This window comes from Diplotaxodon limnothrissa, linkage group LG3 (genome assembly GCF_057381915.1).
Source record: "Diplotaxodon limnothrissa isolate DT_005_m linkage group LG3, D_limnothrissa_male_GT1.1, whole genome shotgun sequence".
Lineage (NCBI taxonomy): Eukaryota > Metazoa > Chordata > Actinopteri > Cichliformes > Cichlidae > Diplotaxodon > Diplotaxodon limnothrissa.
This window is the reverse complement of record NC_140598.1, coordinates 51,848,590-51,874,020: the sequence shown is the minus strand read 5'-3', so window position 1 is coordinate 51,874,020 and position 25,431 is coordinate 51,848,590. Positions and strand designations below refer to the sequence as shown.

The 25,431-nt window shown below is 43.7% G+C and overlaps 1 protein-coding gene across 1 annotated transcript in view; it reads right to left on the bottom strand.

Moving 5' to 3' along the window:
* pcdh7b (protocadherin 7b) overlaps nt 1-19,620 on the bottom strand; it is a 125,049-nt gene extending 105,429 nt beyond the window's left edge. Inside the window, exon 1 of the mRNA XM_085350344.1 lies at nt 16,546-19,620. Within this exon, the coding sequence (XP_085206470.1) occupies nt 16,546-19,620 (3,075 nt within the window). The remainder of the gene's footprint in view (nt 1-16,545) is intronic.
* Between the last annotated feature and the right edge of the window lie 5,811 nt (nt 19,621-25,431).

Sequence of the window (25,431 nt, the reverse complement as noted above, 5' to 3'; positions counted from 1 at the left end):
ACTACCAGAAAGACTTTTCGAGGCCTTCGCTCTAAAAGGTTAGAAATCTTTCATTGTGGACAAACAAGGCAAAGTAAAAGACCTCAATAATGTGTGAACACAAGCAGCCACAGAGTTTTATGCTTTGTGAGCTCGCACTGAAGTGCTATTTATACATGTAATGGACTGGTTCGCATGGAAGAATTTTTATTTTTTTCTCTGCATCCTATCAGACCGCTGAACCTCTTGGCTCAGCGGTCTGATGGGACTCTGATCAGAGATTGGAACTGCTGCTTGTTTGAGTAGCTTTCTAATACTGAGGCCTTCTGTTTATTCACCATTGATCCCTCTGTCCATTACACCTTGATGGGAGGGCCAGCCGTTGTCAGTAACTGCCATTACAGGAAATCTATATCTAATACTTTTCTTGTTATGAATGCTCATTTAAAAATCTTCAATAACACAGGAGCACTAGCATGGCTAGTTATCATTATATTTTCGGGGATAGGTGATAAGTGATTTTATAGAAGTTGTATATATTACTTTTTCCACCAGCTTTAATTTTGTATTTTTTTTTTTAAATAAAGCCTTCAGGGAAAATCCTGGCCTTGAAATAAAATGTCAGTGTAGTAATACGCATGTACTTACGCTGCTGGTAAATGTAAATTCCAGCTTCATTGCTTTACTCGTGTATGGAGAGAAAAACAAACAAAGCATCTCCCAATAGCTTCGAGGGGTGTAGGGTTTTCACTCCAGTGACACAGGGAACACTGGAAGAAAACAAAATCAGCAAGGGAGCAGGCGCTTTTAAATTGAAATATACATTATAGATGTATAGATAGACTTATAGAGTCACGGGGAGCCCGGGGAACCATTCTGGGGCTGTGATGAAACAATGACCCAGGAGCAGCCAAATTTAGAGACAAACTGGGTCTCCCAGGAAGCATCTCCATTCGGGCTGGAACAGGCGAGAGTGACCCTCATCTCTCTGCTCCTCACCTCCTACTAATTGAATCAGGCTGCCGCCCAGGATAACTCTGTGTGTGTGTGTGTGTGTGTGTGTGTGTGTGTGTGTGTGTGTGTGTGTGTGTGTGTGTGTGTGTGTGTGAGCAAGAGAGAGAGGCACAAGATAGAGAAGCTGTGGAGTTGTGGGTGTTTTTAAAGAGTCTGTAAAACCAGGCCGAAAAATCATTAAAATATATCTTTCTGTGCTGATGCTTCAACCATCCAATATATTTTCACATGTGAAAAGATGTGTTGCGGCGTATCCACAGCTTCCCGAGTAGAAATCAAACTAACCAGGGCCACCAGTCCTTCCACCAAAAGGGCAAATGTGTAACTCCACTTGAAAAAAATATATATATCTATTAAAATCCCTCATGGGCCTTGTCGTGAAAATAAACGCATTATAAATTTGTCAGCTAACCCAACCCCTGAACTCCCTTCTGATACTGGGGCTTTTCTGATGCATGGACTTAATTAAGAAACCGTGAAATAAACATTAAAAATGTATGACTGGAAATTGCCGCAAGTTCCATTTCCCCTTTTCTCTACTCTTTTATAGTCTCGTCCATTGAATATACCAAAACAATGTTTAACAACTGTTCAGAGCATTAATTAAAGTTTTTTTGGTGTGAAAGAGCAATGCCAGGCGACGACACGAAGAAGGGGACGCTCAAGGGGAAAGGCTCTTGTTCCTGTCTCGCTCTCTTTTTCTAATGCTCACTCACCAGCTCCAACAAGCAGCACCCTCATCAGCTTGTGAAATTTAAACATGGCTTTGAGGAGCTTGTGCCTAATAATTAGTCAGTAGTCTGCTTTAAGACTGTTGAGGTAAACAGGGTTTAATTAGGAAGGGTAGAGCAATCTGGGACAGATGTTGTGCAGGAAGAATCACGCTGTGACTGTTTTCGGTCTGAGTTGCAGCGAAGGGGAGGGGGTGAAGAAAAATCTTGCTGTTGCAGATGGGGAGATTAACTAATTGTTTCGTACACATGGGTCTGGAGCTGAGTATGCTGCTGTACTGGTTGGGCTTCTGCTAGTCTCGGCATTGCATTTATGGTTTTCAGTAAAGTTGAGCATATCGATACAAATCATGCTAGTATCGATACAAATGCTGGTATTGGTATCGGATTGATACTAGACTTGATTCTGTCCTCTAAGTTCAGTACACTGAACCCGTTCATCAAGAAAGGAGACACATCGGTGCAGACAACACTCTTCTCATGCAGTCAGACTTCAACATTAATCCAGAGTACATGTAGACTACGTACACAGAGACAAATATATAATATATATTCAAATATATTCAGCCCACTGAACTGGAAATGAAAAAATATACCTCAAAGATGAACTATGAAAAATGTGTGAACCTTACTGTGTTGACGGTTAAATGTTTTAATTATTGCCTATAACACATTTAAAAAACAGAAGTTGCACCTTAGAGACAGGTCTTGAAAAATCTGAAAGATGTAATTATTGTGTAAAGTAAAGAAAAAATCTGTTTTCGTGCTCATTAAAATGTGTTCAGAATGAGCAAATTGATGATGATTAACTTGAGGAATTATGAACACTTCTCTCCTCTACTTAACCTGCCTTTATAAAGTATCAGTATTGCTATCGATATCGGGAATATTAGCCCAGTATTTACTTGGTATCGGCTCGATACTGAAATTTGCAGTATTGCACACAGGTAGTAATCATAACTTACATTTACAGCCCTGCTGCAAAGAAAAAAAGGGTGAGGGGCAGGTAGAATGTACGCTACCTAAAACCTACTGACGGGAGGGCCCCATCAAGGCCGCGAATCACCGCTAAACCACATGAAGCTCTCCTCTTAACAGGCAGTGGCTGAATGAGGATCAACAGCAAACAATGTGGCAGTCACTGCACCATTTTGGGAAAGTAACAAAAGCAAACACACCTAAGGCGGGTTTTATGGATTCTAAGCCTTAAATAACCACGTCCGCTAAGCTGGAAGAACAGAGGGAGGGGGGGGGGCAGGGGCGTGGGGGGGGGGATTGTTGGGGGGGTGTGAGAACGAGAGAAAAGCAAAAACACATAGGAGAGACGGAGGAGGGCATGTTGCTAAGAGAATGGGAGCGTTAAAACAGAGATGATGAGAAACGGAGAGAGAGAGGGGAAAAGGGAGAAGAAGAAAAAGAGGTGAGCTTTGAGGGGCAGATGAGGATGACAGCAAGCTGTGGGAGGGAAGGAGGGAGAAGGAGTGAGAGAGGGAAAGAAAGATAGAAAATCACGCGTTCTTGACAGAAGCAACATGGCAGGATCACACAGCTATTTTTCATTCACACTCCTCTGCATTCGCACATGATTTCAAAAGGTACCCAAGCCCCAAGGAAGCCTTCCAGCAAACACTGTTTGCCAATTTTTCAAACCTGTCACTCCCTTTCGGTGTATCAGCTCGTGCTGTACAAAAGGGGCCTCCTCCTAGTGCTGTCGCAACTGTTGTTGTCATTGTGCCTGTGCACGGCAAACACGTGAGGCGGCGGCGGCGGCGTCCATTTCCTCCCACAATGCATCACTCTCGGATCAAACCTTATTGTGGGAGGGACACAGGGTGCGTGTGTTTTTTTTCAGGGGGGGTGCGGTGGGTTTTTCGCCGCCATTCCATTTGCGTTTTGACAGCACACAATATCCGTGCGGCGTATTTGAGTCAGAGCTGAAAAATCACACAAACGCCTGAAAGTATGAGCGGTATAAATAAGCCACGATGGCTGAGGCAATATATAAGAAACTGTACACATTGCCTAGTCAGTTCCATCAGCTGCAGTTTATGAAGTGGAGCTTGTTTCTTTTTTTTTCTTTTTTTTTTTTTTTACCTGGTTGTCTTCCTCGTCAACCTTTTTATACCTCCTGGATGTTAATAAAAACAGCTGAGCCTCTCACGCAGCCTTGCCTGGAGTGAGATACATGCTAAGCAGGCAAAGCAGATCAGGCCGCTGCTGCAGGTGGAACAGGTAAAATGCAGCTTGTGTTAGCGTTGCTCACGTCTGACAAACATGCACAGACACCTTCTTTGCCCCTCGTTTTATCACGCACTGAGGAACCCGGCGCTCACTGCCCACAGCGCTCATTATGAGCTTTGACACCAAGTCTGCAGAGGCGCAGAGGCCAGTAATCATACAGGAGCCAATGTGTGTTCCTAAAGGCAGCTATAGCTTTTCTAGAACGAGGAGGAGGGATATTATTATTGTAAGAGAATTCTTCAAGTTGCCTCTGCACACTAGCAATGTCTTATGGAGACATTGCTAGTGTGCCTCTGCACACTAGCAATGTCTTATGGAGACTGAAATACAGCACCTCCTTACAGGATTAGATGCGTAAGATGAAATGGTAGTGGAACTGCAAGATTTGACAAAACAAAGGTGAGTGTTTATCATCACCAAGCGTAAAACATGGAGCGAACGTGTTCAAACACTGCAGGTAGTCTTTGGGAGCAATTTCGCAGCAACTTCCCAATCAGGCGCATTCATGTCGTCACACAGGCAAAGTCCCACTTCATTAGGCTGCATGCTTGCCGAGAGTCATTACGGTGAAGAGATACTCTCCAGCTAGATTCACACACACTCACACACAAATACAGACATGCACGCACAGTTGCACAAACACACAACTTCTGGAGTTCACTCCTGTTATTCTTGCTTCTGGTTTTAAGCTGTGGGCTGATGAGCTTCCTGTGTACCTCTTGTTATGATAGGGTGATTTACTGCCTTTCACTCTACGTACACAAACACAACCACATGGACACACACACACGCACACTTAGTCATTCGCTCTAGTCCTTAGGCATTCACTGTATGCATTCACCATTCCTTCTTTTTGATCCTTAACACCAGTTCCTTTAATCTCCCTGAATGAATTCATCATCATTCACTGGATTAATTGCTATTCCGTCGTCATTCTCCTCAGATATGGAATAAAATACAGACAACTTGTTTCATCTCTTGATTCATGACGAGATTGTGTGGAATGTTTAAAAAGCACAAGATTTCAATACGTCCCATCAATAATAGGCTCGACCTTGCGAAGCATTTCTTGTCTCAAAAGGGCTGGAACTGCTGTTGTTTAGCCACATCAAGCATATTTTTTCTCTCTTCTTGTAACTTGTAACAGTGCTTATAACTGAGCCACAAAATTAAGCTCAGGCAATCCCAGTAGGTCAGCTGATCCCAGGGCCAGTCCATATTGGCTGGTGCCTCAGCTATTACCCTTTTAAACATAAAATTATCCAGTCTCACATAAGGCAAACTATTTAAGTTGTTTAAACTTCCCCACAATTGCTGCACAACTGCAAGCTGCCTTGTAACCCTCCTACAAGACCCGAATAAACTCTGGAGACTGTTATTCCTGTTATACGTCTTCAAAGTCCACTTGAGGTCTTCGCCTGAGGTGCATGTGCAGTCGGTTCAGTGTAATGTAAAGCAACCGTGGACGAGTAAGATAGGTATAGCGATGTGTGCACAGACCCTGATGAAATTTACATCAATCGGACCAAAGCGTACCCTAGCGGATAAGTGTAATCTAGGCTTAATGCTGCGTCTGAATGAATCAATGGCACATCTGTTGTCACTGATACCTGCTCTGTTTTTACCGCTGCTCTACCTGGTTCTGTCTTTCCACGTACGCTCATGAAAATGTGAGATGGGTCTTTCCAAGTATGCAAGTTTGCATGTGCAGAGTTCATGAACAGAGCCATACCACCCAGTATAATTTACTGCAGATGGAATTCACGATCATCTTTTGGCTATAGTGGTCCCTCCTAGTATTTCAAATCTCTCTGTAGCAGTTTCATATTATGATTCACACATTTCGAGCAGAAATAGATGTAGGAAATGGTTAACCAGCAAGTAGAGCGCATTTGAGGCTTTGCCAAAATACTGGCCTTGAGTTAAAGAGCAAAGCATTGTGCAACCACTGATGTTCTCTCACTGTCTAATTTGATCTCATGAATCAAGAACTCAAAGTGGGAAGGGCAGTAAATCCCAAAGGTTCCCTAAGGAGATGTGACACAGAGAAGAGATGAGCCCACTGTAGTAAAGCAAACTGCTGCCAATTTAGTGTTCAGGGACCTTCATCTTTGAAATGCTCCCCGCTTGCCCAGATGGCTTTATCAAAACAGTTTAGCGGAACATGACGTTCCCACGCCTCATCCAACTTCGGGCCAAAGCTGTTAAAATACCGTGACTTTTTTTTAAGCAGGACGTTGCCCCTGAGCTCAGCTTTTGGCACTGGTGGGTCTGAATTACCGGGTACAAGCGAGATGAGAGAGCAGTGAAAACCTTTTAAAAAACTCCAGGCATATGGCCACGGGAGAAGTTGCAGTGGGTGGGGGAAGAGTGCGGCGGAGGTATATTGCCATAGTAACAATGGATAGCCCACCAAGGATTCCTGCGCAAACACAGGCATAAGGTTTTAAACAGCGACTGAGGACCCTAGCCAGTGTGCCTTCGTGTTCAAACAAAATCACGCTGGCACGGATAATGCTGGCATTTTTAAACATAAATTACAAGGTCTCCAATTGTCATGTCATGTCCCCAATTCACAGAGAAGAAGAGGCTGCTTCTGCAAAGAAAAGCTTATTCAAAGAGACTTTAAAGTGTAGGCACACACACATGCTCACACCCCGACGTAAATCTTTCAAATGTGCAGAGGAAGGGAAGGGAGGCAGGAACGGTTATGCATGTTAAGCACATTTGCGTAGACATCAAACGATTGCCCGCAATTGGCTTCACGGGGGAGAGTAATCTGCGCTACTCAAACATTTGATGCAGCACCCGCAGAATTCTGATGGTGATTAAACAGAAAGTAACAATCTTCCCTCTAAGTCCAGCTGGGGATCTCCGCGACGCACTTGTAAATGTCACCCGTGTAGGCACTTTGCCACTTGTCGATGTCACTTTGAGCTCCCCTCACGTCACCAGTTCATAAGAGCCCTTCACTGTGTGATAGGCTTCCTTTATACACTTACGCTCACAGCAGTTTGCCTCCTTCCACTGAAGACTGTTATTAATATATCATTACATGCAGATTAAAAGTGATGAATCTGACGTAAAGTGAAGCTTAATAAGCAAATGCTGGGTGAGGAATAAAGTTGAGGCACAAAAAAAAACAAAAAACAGGAAAAACCCAGTCATGTTTAAGCTGCTTTGTTTACCATTATTCTAATAATCTCGCTGCCCCGGACATGTCAGTTTGATTGATTTCCTCGCCTTTCTCCCCAATCCCAGACCTCATCAACCTCGACCCGAATGGCAACAAATGTAACAACATTCCCTTATTTCCCCCCACCCTGACTCTGTGGACCGGCTCCCCCTCAAGGCACTTCTCACCACTGAATCCACTCTGTAATTTAAAATTAGCTTTTGCGTCCCAAGTGTTGCACTGGAACAACTCAAAGAGTAAATGAACCTTGTCAAAGGCCAGTCTTTCAGTCTTGATTACAACCCCCCGTTTGTCTCTCCTCCATAATCGAAGAAAACTGAGCAAAAGCCACAGCTCAGAACACGTTCTTATTATTCAAGCACCTGGGGTCGCCCACTCATCGGCGAACCTAAACAGCAGGCCAGTTGTTTGCCCAGTGCAAAGTTTGAGAGAGAGACTAATGTGTAGTCGCTATCAAGAACTTTGTTGCCGGTAAGAGCGGAGGAGAAATAACTGGGAGGACTCAATCTCCTGAGATTCTGTCAGAAAAATAGTAAAAGGTGAAACCAAAGCAAGATAATAAACAGGCTATAGGGCAAGGTGCCGCAAATCAATACATGAAACCATATTAAATGTCTGGAGCTCCTCAATCCACAGTAGAATTTGTCTGACTAAAGCCAGTCGTCTTTGCTTTATATTGCAGTTTCCAACAGCGCCGGTCGAGGAAGTATATACACACAACGCACAAGGGCTGGTGTCAGACTATATACAGTGCCGTTTATTCTTGAAGGATGATACAGAGCTGTGCAAAAACTTTAACTGCTTTTTAGTCAAGACATCTTTTTCTTTTCTTTTCTTTTTAATCAGCAAAATCTACCACAGAAGCGCTGTATCATCACGAAAGTTATGAACACATATTTGAATCGCAGACCCATTACTCCAATGGTAACTAAGGCGCAACAGATTGTATTTTGATTATTATTGATCTAGTGAAGCCTAGTCATTTCCCAAAAGCCCAAATTAACTTCTTCAGACTGATTTTTCTCATTTTTCTCAAACAAAGTTCTAAAACTAAAAGATATTATTAGAAAAATGCTTTTAGTTCATCTTTTTTTACATGCGCCAAATCACAAAAGTCGGTATGTGAGGTGCTTTATATTGTAAGGTAAAGACGCTACAATAATACAGAGAAAACCCCAACAGATGACCCCTATGAGCAAGCACTTGGCAACAGTGGGAAGGAAAAACTCCGTTTTAACAGGAACATGCAAGATTCTATTCAATACAGTTTCATTTATATAGCGTCAAATCACCACAGTCCCCTCAAAGTGCTTTATAATGTAAGTTAGAGACCCTACGCTGCCACGAGACTGAAACTGTGGTTGTCTGTTATGCTTGATTTTCTGTCCATAACAACTGAATAATTGCTTCAATTCTAAAAAAATAAATAAATAAATACTGATTATGAAATCATACACTACTGATGCCACAGAACAAAAACTGGATTGGTCTCAAATTGCTGTCAATGCTTCTACTTCATGATAACACGAGTACAAAGACGAGATTTTTTTTAAATGCACGTAGGAAGCACTTATTCACATAGCTCTATGCAGCACAGAGAAAGAAGCTATCAGAGGGAACTGTACACCAAGAAAGAGGCAAATTGAAAAATTTGCTTTTTCAAAAAAAAAAAAAGAAGACTAGCTGTACTTCATATTTCAGCTGATTTGGTAGCAGCTACCTCGCGAGGCCGGTCGTAACTCCAGCTGCCCCGTGACCTTCATTCTTCAGCAGGCAGGCAGATTCTTCCAGCCTCTGACAAGATTTATCGGGCCTGGCTAATAGCCTGCTCTCTGCCAGGTAAGGTCCCATCGATACAGGGGCTTCTGCTGCCCCTGCCAGTACTTTGCTAATGAATATTTCAGCTTTTTTTTTTTCTTTCCTCCAAGCATATCTGCAGGACTTAATATACGTGGAACTGCGAACGTTTAAGCTGAAAAGGGTAAATATATACGCGCTGGCGTTGCAATAATTAGCTCAGCCGGGGCGAAGAAGTTCCAAGTCCTTTGCACTTGTGATTGCTGAGAGCCACGAAAAAAGGCACGCTATCAACACCCGGACTGCTGGAGCTTGTTGTGGATTTTTAAAAGGTGTAGATAAAGTATTGCCCCCGCCTTCATTCTCCATCTGCTTCTTTACGCATGTGTGTAGAGAGTATATGTAATAACCAGACACACATACAAATATAATGAACTGCATTCCTTGGGTAAACACAGCTTCGCAGGCACACAAACACACATACACAGGATATTGAAACCCTCTCAGGCATGTCGCTACGCGTGTGCCTGGCGTGCAGGATGATGGAGAGGCTGAACTGCGGAGGCCCCCGTTTGCTCTCTTCTCCAGTCCTCGCAGGATGCATAAACACACACACACACACACACACACGTGCATACTGTACACCCACACACTTTATCACACCCTAACAAATGCACACATGCATCAACACAGTGAGCGAACCCACTGAGTACACATGCACAAACTTTCACACAGGTCCCCCCAGGCTTTGATGGATGGTCGGTGAGTGCTCTGCCTCCTGTTTCATACACATATAATCTCATTTGGGGGCCACATGGTGGGAGCCGCACCAAAACAGGGCTAATAGAAGCAGTCAAGCTGTCCTATTCCTCCCCTACCCAAGTCAAGTCATATCCATTATAGTCTGCTGCTTAGTAAATATGCATGACTGCAGCCTGTTAATAAAAAGGCAAATCCTTTGGAAAGAAAAGAAAAGGAAAAAAAAACAACAACAAAGCCTTTGGATGCATTATTTATCGCGGACAATTCTTACTTTGTCTTATGCAGTCAGGAGGTCTCTGTCCATCTTAATATTTCAACAGATTTTCAACACGAAAAAAGGACTTTTAAAAATGTGGGAAGAAAGACAGAACAGGTGCAAAAACCAAAAAAACAACAAAAAACTGAATCCAGAATGAACGCTCTACTTATTAAATACGGTCCAATTACATCTTTGAACTTGTCAACTTTCCCCCTGTCGACACCATGAGATACATACACACGCACACACACACAGACACGCACACACATTGTCTTACTAAGTCCAGCATCCTTCCTCTGCCCAGCTGGGAGACCGCATGCCAGTTAAAGCCTCTTTTTCTCCACCTGTCAGCTTAATAAACAAGTTCACTTTTGCCCTGAGGAGCTTTACAGTTGCCTGCCGGTGGCAAAGGGTGGCACTTAGGGGTAAATTATGGATGGGCGTGTCTGGCTTTCACGGCTCTTATTCTCATTTTCATGAAGGCCACATGTGACAACATGGCTGATGCTGGATGGGGTTTTAAATCACCACCCCTCCCCGACAGGTGGTTGTGGGAGCAAAGGGAAGCGCCTGTTCATACACTAAAATGAACTGAATCAACACCAAGAGACCAAATGACCTGTGACCTTTCCCCCCCCACATTATTATGTACCTGCCAGACGCTGTTGCAATTTTGATGAGGTGCAATGTCACAGTAAGCTATTGTTCTGCCTATTAGTCTCACAAACAGCCCCTCTTACTTTTTGATCTGTGTTGTGAGCCAACCTGTCAACAGGGAACTTACTGGGGGGGGTGTAGCAGCACAGCAGTAGAGCTAAGTGCTGTTCTCATTTAGCTGAGCTCCGGCCTGTGGAGTCGATACGAGGGGACAGTAACGGGGAAAGCAACGAGGCTAGCATAGCATATCATAAACCTTGGGAGCCTTGTAAAAGTCAATTTACTGTACAAACTCCTCAGAACAATTGCCATGAAAAACAAGTGTGCAATATGGCGAGCGCGCGGTGATTGATAGTGCCACAGGAAAAGCAAATCTGCAAATATGAATCGGCTTTATCCTGGTAAGCCCTATCTAATGTGATCGCTGCCGAGTATGAAATGAAATTCCATTTTCGATGACATCAAATTGAAAGAAGCGGCGAGGAGAAGGTGGCATCCTCGACACTGCCACTTACAATCAGCAGCGTGGAGAGCAATCAAGGTGGCACGCGGCTTAAATTTCTCGTCTTTTTGTTTTTTTCTCGCCTCCCTCACTTCACTCCCCCCATGTTATCGTGACAAAGGTTGCAGGTGAGTCGAAGCTTTTTTGCCCTCCGTGATGGCAAGCGCTGCGATTTTTTATGTGCTCGCTGCCATATGCAAAGAAAAGAGGGAGGTGAAAAAGAAGGGGGAAAGAAATGAAGAAATGCTTTCGTGCTATAAGTAAAGGAGGTGCGGGGAGGAAAAAAAACACACTCAGTATTAAAATATTACGCAGAGTAATATAGCAGGCACTGTAGCAACCAGCCGTTGCAATCTCTCCCTGCCTTTTTCTCTCAGTCGCCACCATTTTCTGCCCATATATCAGGTAAGTCTAATCCTTAGATTAGTAATTGCCTTAGAGCGAGTGCATTCAAATCACCAAACCACATTATACCAGAAAATGCTGCCCGCTGCAGTTTCATGAGTATTACTGAGCTCTCTTACTCCCTCCATTTTCCTTTAGGAACATAAACAACAAAAGCCCGAGCAGCCGTAGATTGAATTAAGCCGTAATAGATCCAAAACAATTTTGATCAAATTAGACACAGTCAGCAGTAGAAAGGACGAGCACTAATAATAATAATGAGGCATTAAACAAACCAGCTCATTGCACATTATCTTATTTCTTACTAAAGACAAGATTTCAAGATTATTCATTTTTCCCACCATTTTTGGCATTCTGTTGGAAATTTCTGTGAAGCTGAAATGTTTTCATTACCAGTTTTGCTAATTTGATAATGGTGCCAGTTGGCCAGAAATGTTTAATCTGGGTCCTAATGATGTGCGTTTGGAAATCCCGTGTCTGGGATCAGAAAATCCAACTTAGTTTTGTGCCAGTTTTTCAAAGCAGCATTAGACCGAAGTGCACGGACGCAAGATTACCAAATCTCGAATAGCAGCACTCTAAAGGCAATTACATATCACAGTGTGGGATGCTAGCTGAGCAAAGAACAGCAGGTAGAACAGCCAGCAGTGAGGGTCGACTCTAAGTGGTTTTAAATGAAAGGACGTAGAGCTGTGCAATAAAGCAATGTATTTAATGCTTCAGTTTCCTTTTTTTTTCTTTTTTATTAAGCAGAACAGTCATCTGACAGAACCAAAAATACACAATCCCCAAATGCATTATGGGTTGTTTTCATAATGTATGTCAAATTCTAAAATAATAATATCCCGCGGTTAAATCTGAACAATCAATTTTCATGATCTGGCTCAGTCGAAATCTGATCCGATTATATCAACCAGCCACATGCCCAGCTATCTGCTTACCTGATTTTGCAACTGTCTGGCTCACATTATAACAAAGCAAAATAAGTGACCTGAATCAACAATTAGATGGAGACTGGGGCATGACTAAACCTGTTAAAGTTCTGACAGACTCAGCAGAACCTTTTAGCAAGTAATTGTCTTACTGAGCTGAATGAGTCACTAGCTCCCACTTATGAGAGTTTGATGCCTGTATATGTGTATTTAGAATACAAAAAACACACGCAGTGGGCTGAAATCAGAGACATGATTACATGATCCTAAATGCAAGCATTAATATAGAGGCTAACTGATCCTTTGTCAGTTTAAATTGGTGCACTTGTGGGTTTTTACAGGTGTTTAGGCAGCTACATTTCCTAAGTTAAAACAAATGATGCCGTAGGCAAAAAGCTACATTTCCATATTGGTTTCCTGAACGTCTTAGAGTCTGAAGGGCAATCGCATCCTATGTTTTGGCTACAACCACCACCCAAGTGACCTCCATTTGCATGGCGATATTGTTTGTCTTATATAAGTGCAGAGGGGCGAGGGTTTGCCCTATGCAAATCAGATGCTTCGCGGCCATATTCAGCTCGTGCAGGAGAGGTGCAGGAGGAACAGCTGGCCGGAGTGCACGAGACGAGCACCGGGGAAGCCGGGTTAAGGGCAGCGTCCAGTTATGCTTGCCGCATCAGCCCCGAGGCAAGATAACCTGGTGTAAGTGGTTGGACGGCGGCTTTGACTGCCCTGAGGGGCTACGCTGCAAGAGCAGAGAATACAAGCTGCTGTGGCTCACTACTGATTAAAAGTGATCCACCTGGGCACGAGCGCCGCTTTGAAGTGTAATGATAAAACAAAAGCTGATGGCTTGTGCTAATTCAGTGACTAAGTGATTTCATTCCTCACAAGGTTGGATGGTATTATTTTTTTGCCGCTGCGCAGAACAGAAGCTACTGCCAAAAGTAATAAAGTTAAGTGTTCTGTTAAGTGAATGCGCTTCTCATCAGCCTTTGGATGGAATGGCTTGGCCGTGCGTATATAAGGAGCAGTTAGACCACGCATAATGTTGTGCGCATATAGCAAAAAAAAAAAAAGAAGAAGAAGAAAATAAAGACAATTACAAATGACATAAGCTGCAATCAATGGAGTGACAGGAAGAGATGAAATGTCAGGTCTGCTGCTGCTCCTGTTCAAACTCAGCAGCAGCTGGGTGACACGCTGGCTTCTCCCTCACAGTTAGCTCAACTTAATGACTCTTTAAATGTCTGTCGGGCTAAAAAGAAAGGTTCGCCTCACTGATAAACTTCCTCAGTTGCCTGGTTACCTGCCCGAGCAGGTTGCCTGTGCGGTTACTGTAAGATTAGGAGAGCGAGAAGGGAGAAAGATGGAACCCGATACCTCCGACATTACAGTCAGTGGTCAGCACTTTTCTCCCTCTCTCGCTGTCCTTCTCTCTGTCTTTCCACCCAACCCCAAGTCCCTTGTGAAACAGTGGGGGCCATTCTCTATACCGCTAACAGGGCCGTCATTCTTGCGCCCGTCTCTATTTCTTCCCACAGATGGATAAAAAAAGCCAGAAAGAAAGGTTTTGTGTGTATGTGTGTGCGTAACAAAACACGTGCACGGTGACAAATGTTCCGAAAGAGAGTTACAAGAAACTAATTGTGGCCAAATGTGAAAAAAGGGTCAATCTGACATTTAAATTAGCTCAGGAACATGAGTTTAGGTCTAAAAATGTATGAAACGTGATAAAAAAAAGCAGCATTCTTTGATCTTATCATTTTCTAACACTTTTTTTGTGCACAACTTGTTCCCATAAGCGAGGCGCACGAGTTTCCTAGAGTGTTTCATTATGTCCTTAGCCTCAGAAGCACTCGCCAGACAACAGAATATTTTTAGATGCAGTGATCTTAAAATCAAGAGCGTGACCGCTTCACTACTTAATCTCATACAGAGGTGGCTGTTTAATGCCATAATTGGAGCACATGAGCACACACCTTCTCTTCAGTTAGCTCTCTTGTGTAGCCATTTAATTATGTCCTTATGACCCAAACTGAATGCATCAACAGTAAGTATTCACTGAGCCCAGAGGGCATAAATGGAAATTTGAACACATGCTATAAGTTGTATATTCAATGATAAACCAGCTATATGACACAGTGATCTTAGATGTTATTGCCCAGTAGAGCACTAAGCACATTTTGTACCATTTTAATGCCATTTGGGTTCCAAAATTAAGCACCTGTGAATCAAAAAATAAAGAAATACATTTTAAAAATGCGCTGCAGATTGTTGTTGTTTTTCCTCCTCCAAGATGCTGGATGGTAAGAAATGCACAGTCCATAAAAGTTAGCGGTGCATTAATGTAGAGAGTAAATAAATAATTATATAAGTGGAGCATAGTGACACACAATACATGCCGCTGCCGCAGCAGCAAATAGAGTGCCCTTTTAATTATGCAGGAGACATCCGAAAACAACAGCACTCCTCACACTCTGGGAAGCAGCTCAGTGAATGCACTATATTAGAGGCTGTTAGAGACAGAGCAGGGAAAGAGAAGGAAGAGAAGTTAAAAGAGGGCTGAAATGATTTGAAGGGGAGAAATACAGAGGGGAAGGAGAGAAGGGCATAGAGAGATGACAGTAAAGATTAAAAAAGAAAGCTCTGTAGGGGGAAAAAGGAGTTGGGCTGTGTGGGCTAAGATGTGGATGAGGCTGGAATAAATAGAGGGAGAGGAAGAGCTACGGGGGGGGGGAGGCGGCACAGGTGGATGCAAGACATGCAAGGGAGTTCTACAAAGGTCCAAGGAAGAGTTAGAGGGGAAGGGGAAGAATATAAGCAAGAACAAAGATATCTAAAGGAGAAGAGGGAAACCAGGAAATAAAAAAGTGCAAGCAAGCGAGCAACACTACCGATTTCAAAAGGAGTAGTGCTGACACAAAGTAAAAGAAAGATCAATAATTCATTAGACTTCCATAGGAAAAAAAAAGGAAAAATACAATGGTGTTCTTTTTCACGAAAACGCAAATAAGCTGGCTTCATTAAGTATTATCTTTGATTCCTCGCTGTTGCTTCACCTAACAGTGCAAAAGCAGCCAGAGAAATATAATGACCGAGTCCATAAAAGCGCACACTTCCTCAACTTTAAAAATCTAATAGCGTCACCTACAAGTTCTGTCTGTGCTGTGAAAGAAAGAAGAGAATTAAAGGTGGGGGGAGAGGGGGGGGGGAAGCAAGGCAAAAGAAAAAGGAAACATGAAAGGGGAAAGACGAGTGGAGGGCGGATACGTGTGGAAGAGAAAGAGCAGCAGGTACAAGACGGCATACATTTATAAACATGGATGAAAAGAAAAGACGGAGGATGTGAAGCTGAAGCACAACATGGGAGTTGATATAAAAGTGTCAGTTTTCACTGCGAGGTCAATGAATTGATGCAGACCTTGAAGCACACCGTGATGTTAATGTGACTCGGGGCCAGATGTTCTTAGTCAAGTAGATTCTCTCAAAGTGACTCAGAGCCCTAACAAAGCCACATTTGTGTTGCATCTACCTTTTCCCTTTTTCTTTTGCCTTTGTTCATTTTTTTTCCTCCCTTGCATGAGAAGAAAAGGTAGCCTTGTCTCAGACAGAGGGCAGGGCAGAGGGGAGTGCAGCCAGCCCCTGCCATGCATGCGCCCCTCTGGGATAAAATAACTGCAAACCAAATCCTTATGTGAGCTGTCTACAGTTTTCTAACACATATTGCCAAGGTTAAGAGTTGTGACACCCATGACGGAAAAGGCAGCTTAACACGCTGAGATAAAAGTCCAAAATAGTCGGACATTTGGTTAAGTTGTAACAGTATCCTTTCCTGAGCTAATCTAAACCCTTTCTCTTTCCTTTCAATATTACATGTGAATGGCACTCCAAACCAAAACAGATCAATACCGCTAACTTGACACACATTAGCACCATAAAGGCAACAAGACTACTGAGACTAGCCCTGTCAGAAAGCATTATGGGAGAGAGAACACTAAGAGGAAAAAGCAGAAGACATTTAAGAGTAGTGGAGGGAGACAAAAGAACACTGAAATGTGTCTTCTTACCTGTTTGTTGTACTTGTTGATAGTTTGACTGCTGTATTCAGAGCAGTGGTCAGATCCAAGGGAAATGTTATCTCCGGTGCCAACAAAGGTATTGGCAGGGGGCAGGTCCTGAACTGCCTGGTGCTTTTTTCCAGCTGTCGGCGACTGCGGGTGAAGCTGCACTGTGGGCAGTGGCGAGCTGGACTTGTAGTGCCGGGCCAGATCTGGGCTTCCCGGCCCTCCGTTGACTGAACGGTAGCGGCCCATGCCAGGGCTGTCGGACAGCTTCTCGTTGACGCCGTCATAGCGCTGCCCGTTGGGTTTCGAGGCCTCTACAGTGACAATGCTGCTGTAGAGCGGCTGTTTGGACTTTTGTTTCTTCTTATCTTTCTTGGGTTTCTTAGATTTGTCATGCTGCTGTGGTGTAAAGAAGTCTTCATGGTCTTTTTTGCCAGCTTCATAACCGTTCTTGTTCTTTGGGCGGCAATAACGGGCCATGACAACAACAAGAATGATGAGGATGACTGTCATGATGCCTGAAACTATTCCAATTACAATACTTAACCGCTGTTTGCTTAGGTCATAGTTGGGGTCGCCGGCGATGTTGGTGTTCAGAGATGTGCTCAGGCTCTTAGCCACCTGGGCCTCCACAGCTGAGGAGTTGGAAAGTGTCTCGTTAACATACACATGAACTAGTGTGGTGGTGCTCTGCGAAGGCTGCCCCTTGTCATTCACCTGAACCACCAGTCTGTGGAGGCCATGATGCTTCTGCTCCAGCTTTGCCATTAGCGAAATCACCCCTCTCTCTGCATCAATCTCAAAAAGTCTGAAGGGGTTACCCCCAATGATGCTGAAGTTCAGGACCGCATTGATGCCAGTATCTGCATCACTAGCTGTGACGGTTCTGACCACAGTTCTGATGTTAGTGGAGGGAGGAAGAAGGGTGTAGGAGCTGTTTATTGGGAAAGTGACGGATGGAGCATTGTCATTTTCATCCATGACAAAGAGTGAAACTGTGGCGGTGGCAGATTTGGGAGGCTCACCTCCATCCACAGCCTTGACGCGGAATGTGTAGGTACCTTTCTGTTCTCGGTCAAAGGACAAGGTGGAAAAAATAGTCCCGGTTTCATTCTCGATAGAGAAAATGTCCTCCTCTTCCTCAATAAAGAGGCCCATTTCTGCATTTTGGTCTTTATCTGCATCGATTACTGTAACCATGCCAACTGGGCTGTTAGGATCAAGGTTCTCTTTGACATAAAAGGTGAAAACATCCTGCATGAACTTTGGCTCATTGTCATTCTTGTCGGCCACAAGGACGACCACTGTTGCAGAACCCTGAAGGGTGTTTATGCCCTTATCTTTGGCTATCACTTTGAATTCGTAGCGCTCTGTTAGCTCTCTATCCAGAATGGTGTTTACTCGGATGTCTCCACTGTCTGCATCAATAGAGAAAATCCCATTTACTGATGAGTCTAGGGAATAGGCTATTTCAGCATTCCTCCCACTATCTGCATCTATGGCTTTCACTGTTGTCACCCTCTCACCTGGTGCATTGTTTTCCGGAAACGAAACCTCTACTACATTCTGGCTGAAGATAGGAGGGTTGTCATTAGTGTCGCCCACTTTGACGAGAAGAGAGTTATTACTCGCCAGACTGGGGCTCCCAGAGTCCACGGCCACTATGACCACATTGTATTCCTGTGTTGCCTCAAAGTCCAGTTGTGCAGACGTGTGGAGAAAATATTTCTTTTTATTCTGCTCGCCCTCCATCTCACTGGCCGGTTTGAGCTGAAAGGGCACATCTCCTACCACTGTGCAAGTCACTATGCCATTTTCCCCCTGGTCACGATCTGACACCTGAACTAAAGCAATGGGTGTGTCCACCACCACATCCTCAGCCACATTGGCTATCCCGTCTTTTAAGAAAATGCGTCCAATTTTCCGAATTTCTATAGCAGGCACGTTGTCGTTCTCATCCTTGATGTTCAGCACCACTGTGGCCTTGTCCATCTTGGGTGGCTGGCCTCGGTCACGGGCCATTACTGTAAACCTCAGTTGGCTCACTTCTTCACGGTCAATGCGGTGCAACACACTCAGCCACCCCGTGCTCTCATCCAACCTCAGCAGTCTCCTTACTGACTCTGTGGCTGCCCCAAACACATATTCTATTTGACCATTAACCCCCACATCTGCGTCAGCCGCTTTGAGCTGGAGTATGGGGGCGCCAGGGGAGCTGTTTTCAGGCAGGTCAGCCTCATACACACTTTTCTCAAACCGAGGGCTGTTGTCATTCACATCAGTTATCATTACTCTAAGAATGGCCTGAGAGGAGCGAGGGGGATCTCCTCCATCCCTAACGCGCAGTGTAAGCTCATAGGAGTCTCTCTGTTCCCTATCAAGGGCCCCCTTAATGATGAGTTGAGGCTGCTTCTCTCCATCAGTAGTGTCAGCAACTTGCAGTTCAAAGACACTGCTCCTGCTCGCTCCCTCCTCAAATCTCCTCTTTCCTGAAAACGAATCCCCAGAAGACCCCAATCGCCTTGAATTCTCCCCATTGTCCTGAATGAGCTCATATCTCTCTATTCCATTTCTGCCAAAATCTCTGTCTGTGGCTGTGGGCAGCAGATAAAGGGTTCCAATGGGTCTGTTTTCCTCCACAGAAAGTGTCAGGACAGGGGAAGGGAAAGACGGGGTGTTATCGTTTATATCTAATATGATGACTTTTCCTTCAAAGAGGTCGACCCAGCTCTGCGCTGGTCCTATCACCGACACTTCAAAATCAATAAAACATTCGTTTTCATCAAATATCATTTGGCACTGCTGCAGTTTTTCACGGTCTATCCGCCTCTCGTTGGTGGAGAGCTCACCTGTAATGTTGTCTATCTTGAAAAAATCGGACCCGGATTCGAGGGTGAACGTCACCTCACCGGACCCGGCGACAATGCCCAGGTCGGTGGCTACGTTCCCTACTCTGACATCTGCTGGTCCCTCCTCAGCTAAACGGTACCGGAGCACTTGCTTGGCAGCGGGCTGATGCACAAGCTGCAAGATGAGCATGCAATAGTACAAATAGTCCACTGCACCAGTAGTCCTCATTGTTCAGCCCAGAGAAGGAAGGGGGAATGGAGAGGAAAAAAATGTCCACTTTAATAATAAGTGAAAAAAAATCACTAATAGAAAGTCCGAATATGGGAAGGAAATATCGCTTTCATTCAGAGCGAAGCCTTCTGGTCTGGGATGCGTGAGACTTCATCCTCCTGGACTTTTCTCCTGCTGCAGTGAAAAAAAATCGGCAAACGCACGGGCTTACCCAGCTCTCCTCTGCTTTCCCTCCTTCGAATGTCTCTCCTTCCTTTCTTTTAGTATTTTCTGTTTGTTTGTTTTAAAGTGATGTAGAGAACAAGCCGGATTCTCCGTGTGCCCCGGACAGTGGCCCCCTCCTCCCAAAATATCTGAATGTCATGCGTGTAAAAAAAAAAAAAAAAAAAAAAAAAGCCGAAACGTTATAGTCCGAGCATCAAATAACCAGAAAGTAGATTCAGTCCAAGCCGCTCCGTTTTACTCACAGTTTGTAGACGCTCCTCTCTCTCGCTCCCGCTCTTTTAATTTTTGGGTGAGGCTCCAGTATTCCTCTGTATTCCTCTGTCCGGTGATATGTCCATATATGTCAGAAGATCATTTAAATGCCCGCTCAGTTCAGACAAGTCATCACCCGGCCGACTGTGTTAACAGCTCGTTAACTGTCTTGAGCTCGGCGATACGAACGTAAGGCAGAAATTACCTGTCCGGCTGTCTTCCTCCAAGTCACTTGCAACTAGCAGAATAGTACTCTCGCTCTATCTCTTTCGCTTCTTTTTTACCAGCTTGCTGCACGAATGTGTAACCTACTGGAAAAAAATCAGGGTAATATTAAAAATAGAAAAAATACATATACAAAATAAAACAAAACAAAGATGGAATGTACATCCGAAGCAGTTATTGGGAAGCGGTTGGTTTAATTTCTCACTTTGTCCAACATATCCCTCCTGTTCCCACACCTGCAGACGCGCCGCGTGTGTTGGCAGCCCCTATCTGCAGCACTGTGAGAGGGATTCACAAATGATATTGCAGTCTCTCTCTTTCCCCCCTCTCTCTCTCCCTCTCTCCACCCCCTCCTCCGTTCGCTTCTCCCCCCCTACTCCAGCAGCGCACGTAAACAGGGTCGGACTTAAAGTCTCGATCGCCAGGTCTAGAGGCCAGCAGGCAATATTAGGAAAAATAATAATAATAATAAAGGGGGAGACATATGAGGAACATGCACTCAGACGTTCGTTTTCATCGGTGTTTTCTCGAGACGTGGCTCGGCACTTTGCGAGGATCTCTCGGATGCTTCGTATTAATCCATTAACATCCTATGTTGTGGCTATGGCGAGAGATCAGATTCAAAACAAAACCAAACAAAACTGTGATTTGAAAATCTTGAAGTACCGCTCTTATACTATTTTCCACCCTGTGCTGCATGAGATTACCCGGAACGCAAATCCAGAGTGCAACTTTTACGCACTGCCAGACCGACACAAGTGATCGATTTCAATGTTACCTACACATGTTACAACTTGCGTGGTAAAACAAAAAAATCAGACAGTGTAAGTTCTCGGGTTTTAACACGACAGCAGCAGCAGGACAGGAGAGACGGGACAGGGCTTCCTGTGTGCGCAGAGCTGTGGTTTCCCTGTGGTTACTTATACGAATGCGTGTGGTCTCCAGTGGCTGTGCTCTCCGACGCGGCAAGCTCCGTGTCTTTCGGCTGCGTGTTGCTCAGTCCGCTCAGCGTCCAGGAATGTGAGAGACCGTGTCTATGAATTCATTTCCACAAAGAGGGAATAAGACCCCCCCAAAAAAAGGAAAATAAATAGATCAGCCCTGCATGGCTATCCAGACGATCACAGCAAAGGGTTTCGTTATTTCGGCCACTGCGCAAACCCCACTTCCCTGTATCAGATTAGTGCGTGTGTGTGTGTGTGTGTGTGCAGTGTGTGAATACTACAGTTGTCATTTAACTGCTTGTGCAGGACACATTTTCTGAGAGACATCCTTGACATGCTCGCGGACGCTCTCTCCAGCAGCATAATTTCATTGCCTGCGAGGTACGTAAATGAGAACATTTTTAAGGTGCTTAAGGTGGATTCGTCTCTGTTTCAGCACGTACGCGTTGTCGTGCTAGGTGCAAAGAAAAAACGTGCTTTAATACGTGTGCGTGTGGATATCCTCAACTTTGAACTGAGGGTCATCATAAGGGAGCATTGCGGCGCTGTGCGCATGTGAAATTATAGATACAGTGGATGAGTGTAATGAGTGAGTGAATGAGTGAGGGGCAGTGGGATGGGAAGAAGGAGGGGGAGAGGACAAGAGGCAGCCAGTCTCAGCAGCTGCATCTTTCGCACACGGCTCTCTGAATTCCAGCAGTGGGTTTATCCTTGCTGACTTGCGCCCTCTATTGTCGAACTAAAATCAAACCCGCTCAAAACACTTCGGACAGCAGCACAGCAGAGAGAGCTCCGTGGTGCAAATGCACTGCGGGCACTTGATCATTCAGATGATTAGTTTCTCTGAAAATCAAAAAAGAGCTTTCTAACTCAGTCACTAACACACACAGCAGTTCTTGACTTATGTATGAAATAAGGGCTGCTTTCTGTATGACTCACAGTGTTTTGACTGTATTAGCGAGACAGATAATTATTAACGTCATCATGTATCCGTGCACTAAACATTGATGGGTCTGTTGGTTATCTGGCCCTGTTTAAGTCAGATGATTACAATACTGGGTTACTTTACCCTGTGATGAGCTGTTTTGGCATGGCACACCCTGGACATGTCACCAGCCCATCACAGGGCTAACACGAAGAGACAGACAACCACACACAGACATGTAAATTGATTGGCATTTATATAGCATTTCGTTTGTCTTTCCAACCACTCAAAGCACTTAAGACCACAAGCCATATTTAACCAGACTTTAAGTATGTTATAGTAGACACATAAAACACTTTATATAACTTTATAAGCCTTAGAACCTGGAGGAAACCCATGAAGGCACATGGAAGACATTCAAACACCACACAGAAAGGCCTAATCCAGAAGCAACAGTGCTAACCACTGCGCCACCATAGGTCCTACTGTATTAATAATCATTTATATTATATTGGATTGCCCAACATAAACACAGAGAGCACTATTCCACCCATGAGCGCCAGCTAATGTTAGCACTATTGTGTTGGTGTTGTTCCTGGATCATCAAAAACAAATGTGGTTCAGGTTCAACATAGCAAGTGACCAATCACATTGTTGTGATGTCATAGTTTTGTAGCTTGGAAACAGCATCATACCAAACCATTACCCCATGATCATAGCTTCAACTATTGCCCTGTAACCCTGATCCTAACTCTTCTCTTTTGGAGGTTTTGAATGGACTTCGGCAGGGTTTTCTTTCCTCACCCTGCAGAACTATGACATCATAAGAATGTGATTGCTCATTTGAAATGTTGAACCTAGATCAACAGTAATTATTATGACAACAGGAACACGGGGGATATCAAATACATCATAAAGTTGACCTATTTACTGCATCTGTGCTGCACTGGAAAAACTGTCGCAATCTTGACCCAGTGACTGTGTGAGAAGAATAAACAAAACACAATCACATTTATACTGATGTCTTCTTTGAAGTCTCACTTTTTATTAACCAGTGTGACTCCACTTGATCAAACAAGAATTGGCAAGAAATAACAGCAGTTACTCTGTGCCCCAAGGCTGTTGGAATATCCAGTTACTAAGTGAAAATGAGCACGTAGGTGATTCAGGGACCATGTTTACCAGCAGAACCCTAGCGATCAAGGCTCAGCATCATCACTGAAAATCATTATCATATCTGTGTGTAACACTGCTCCGGCTCTGGAGTGAATGAGTGGTCTAAAATGACGCAAGGGAAAGCACTCGATGCCGTTACAAAGACCTCATCAGTGAGAGCGAGGTGTTTTGAAAATGAGATGTTCAAAAAAAGTGACTCATACTCCCACGCTATGACTGATCGAGATTAAAATGTGGTATGATCAGAGATGATGCATCACATGATTTGGCCACAGAAAAAAGTATTTTTTAGACTAAATGTTTTCCACGTTAGAATTTTTGAATCAAATGTTGAGTAATGGCTGATTTCCAAATGGTCATAGCTTCAAAAGAAACACATCTTTTTACACATTTCTTCACTTTTACTTATTTTGCTCATTCCCCATGGACAGTCTGGAAGCATTAACGAAATGTGGGAAAAGAAAATGAAAAACCGAGATGATTGCACAGTCTGTCGAATTAATGCTTTTCATTTCATAAACATTATACAAGCTGCCTATGTCCTTACTGGCACATTACAGTGGTTAATGCATATTGTAGTGCTGTGACACTGTGCGCAATAAAATTGCAATTATGTTCGTTGTCAACATGAAATTACATTCCTGTAGTCCGTTGATGAGAGAATGGGAGTATTGAAATCACTGGCTGCATGGCTGAAGCACAAAAATACACCTTAGTGTTAATATAGGTTTGCCGGATTGATTTGACACATTTCACCAATATGGCTTAAATGAAGAGAGACACCTAAATCCTAACCATGTAATAATCGTTCTACAGATTAATTTTTTATAGGTAACAAAAGTGCACATACAGTATATCCATCTTCTTCGCATTTGTTTCCTCCAGTGTCTCGGCAAGTCCTTTCTCTACATTTATCACAGCCTCTGCGCGCTGACAGATGTTGCAGTTCAAAGTAATTACTTGCATATAAAAATGATCACTTGCACGTAAGGTTGCTAAATAGCTAGATTTCAACTCACAGCAGAAGGTCTGCTACTCGGACTTAGTAAATACAGAATAACAATGTCTAAAAGTGCAGATGAAGACATGAAGGCAAAGCTGCAGTGTTGTTTCTGTGCTGTTAGAGGATAATATTTACACTTGAATAGAAGACTTTGAGCAACATGGTGCAAATTTATTCACGCATACAGAATATGTACACAGTTTTGTAAAAAAGCTTGTAGACTGAGAGGCAAGTGATGCTCTGCAAACTGTTGGCCACTTTATGGCTTAGTGACACTAGAGTAAAATTACAAATAGCGGTGACCGCACTGAATTTTTTTTCACATTTAGCGACTGGTTGTAAGTAGCTGAGGATCTCACTTTTGATCACAAAGTGATTGCATGGGTTGCCTGGTGGTGGGCAACCTGTCTGCCAACAAATCTGCAATCACTCTCAGACAGACTGGTGAAGGTTTGTAAATATTTGCCTTCTAATTTATAAACAGGCGGATTACCAAGATGTTGCAATCAGTCTGATTCATTTTTTTTTTTTAGATGAGCACAACTTGTGTGCAACACTTCTCTTTGTAATAAGGGACCTGACTTAACAAGTTGCCAGCTGGTTGTATACTGGTCATATTTCTATATTAAAGTAAGGATGTGCATGATGAGCATGTTTTTTTGCATCATTGTTTGTTATGCTTCAGATCTATGAATGTTAGCTAACATGAATTCCTGTTTAATGTGGCTTTCTGTGTATGTAATATAGGAACATATTTGCAGCAGGCAGCAACAGGTTGGTGATTTTGGCCCATTTATCACAGTTCGTTGTCATATTATCAAAAACACACTGCAATTAACTGCCAACTTGACTCCATTCAAAAGACTGACTGCAACTTATTTCCATTTTTATCACCATCTAGCACCAAAGTCGGTCGCAGACCTGGTCCCCACCTTCAGAGCAACCATTTCAAAGTCACTGACATCACAAGTCCAAATGGTTTAGGCCGGGTTCCTTTCTCCAGCTGCTGTATGACTATAGTATGATACAGTACTTAAAGTGAAAATTTGGAGGTGTTA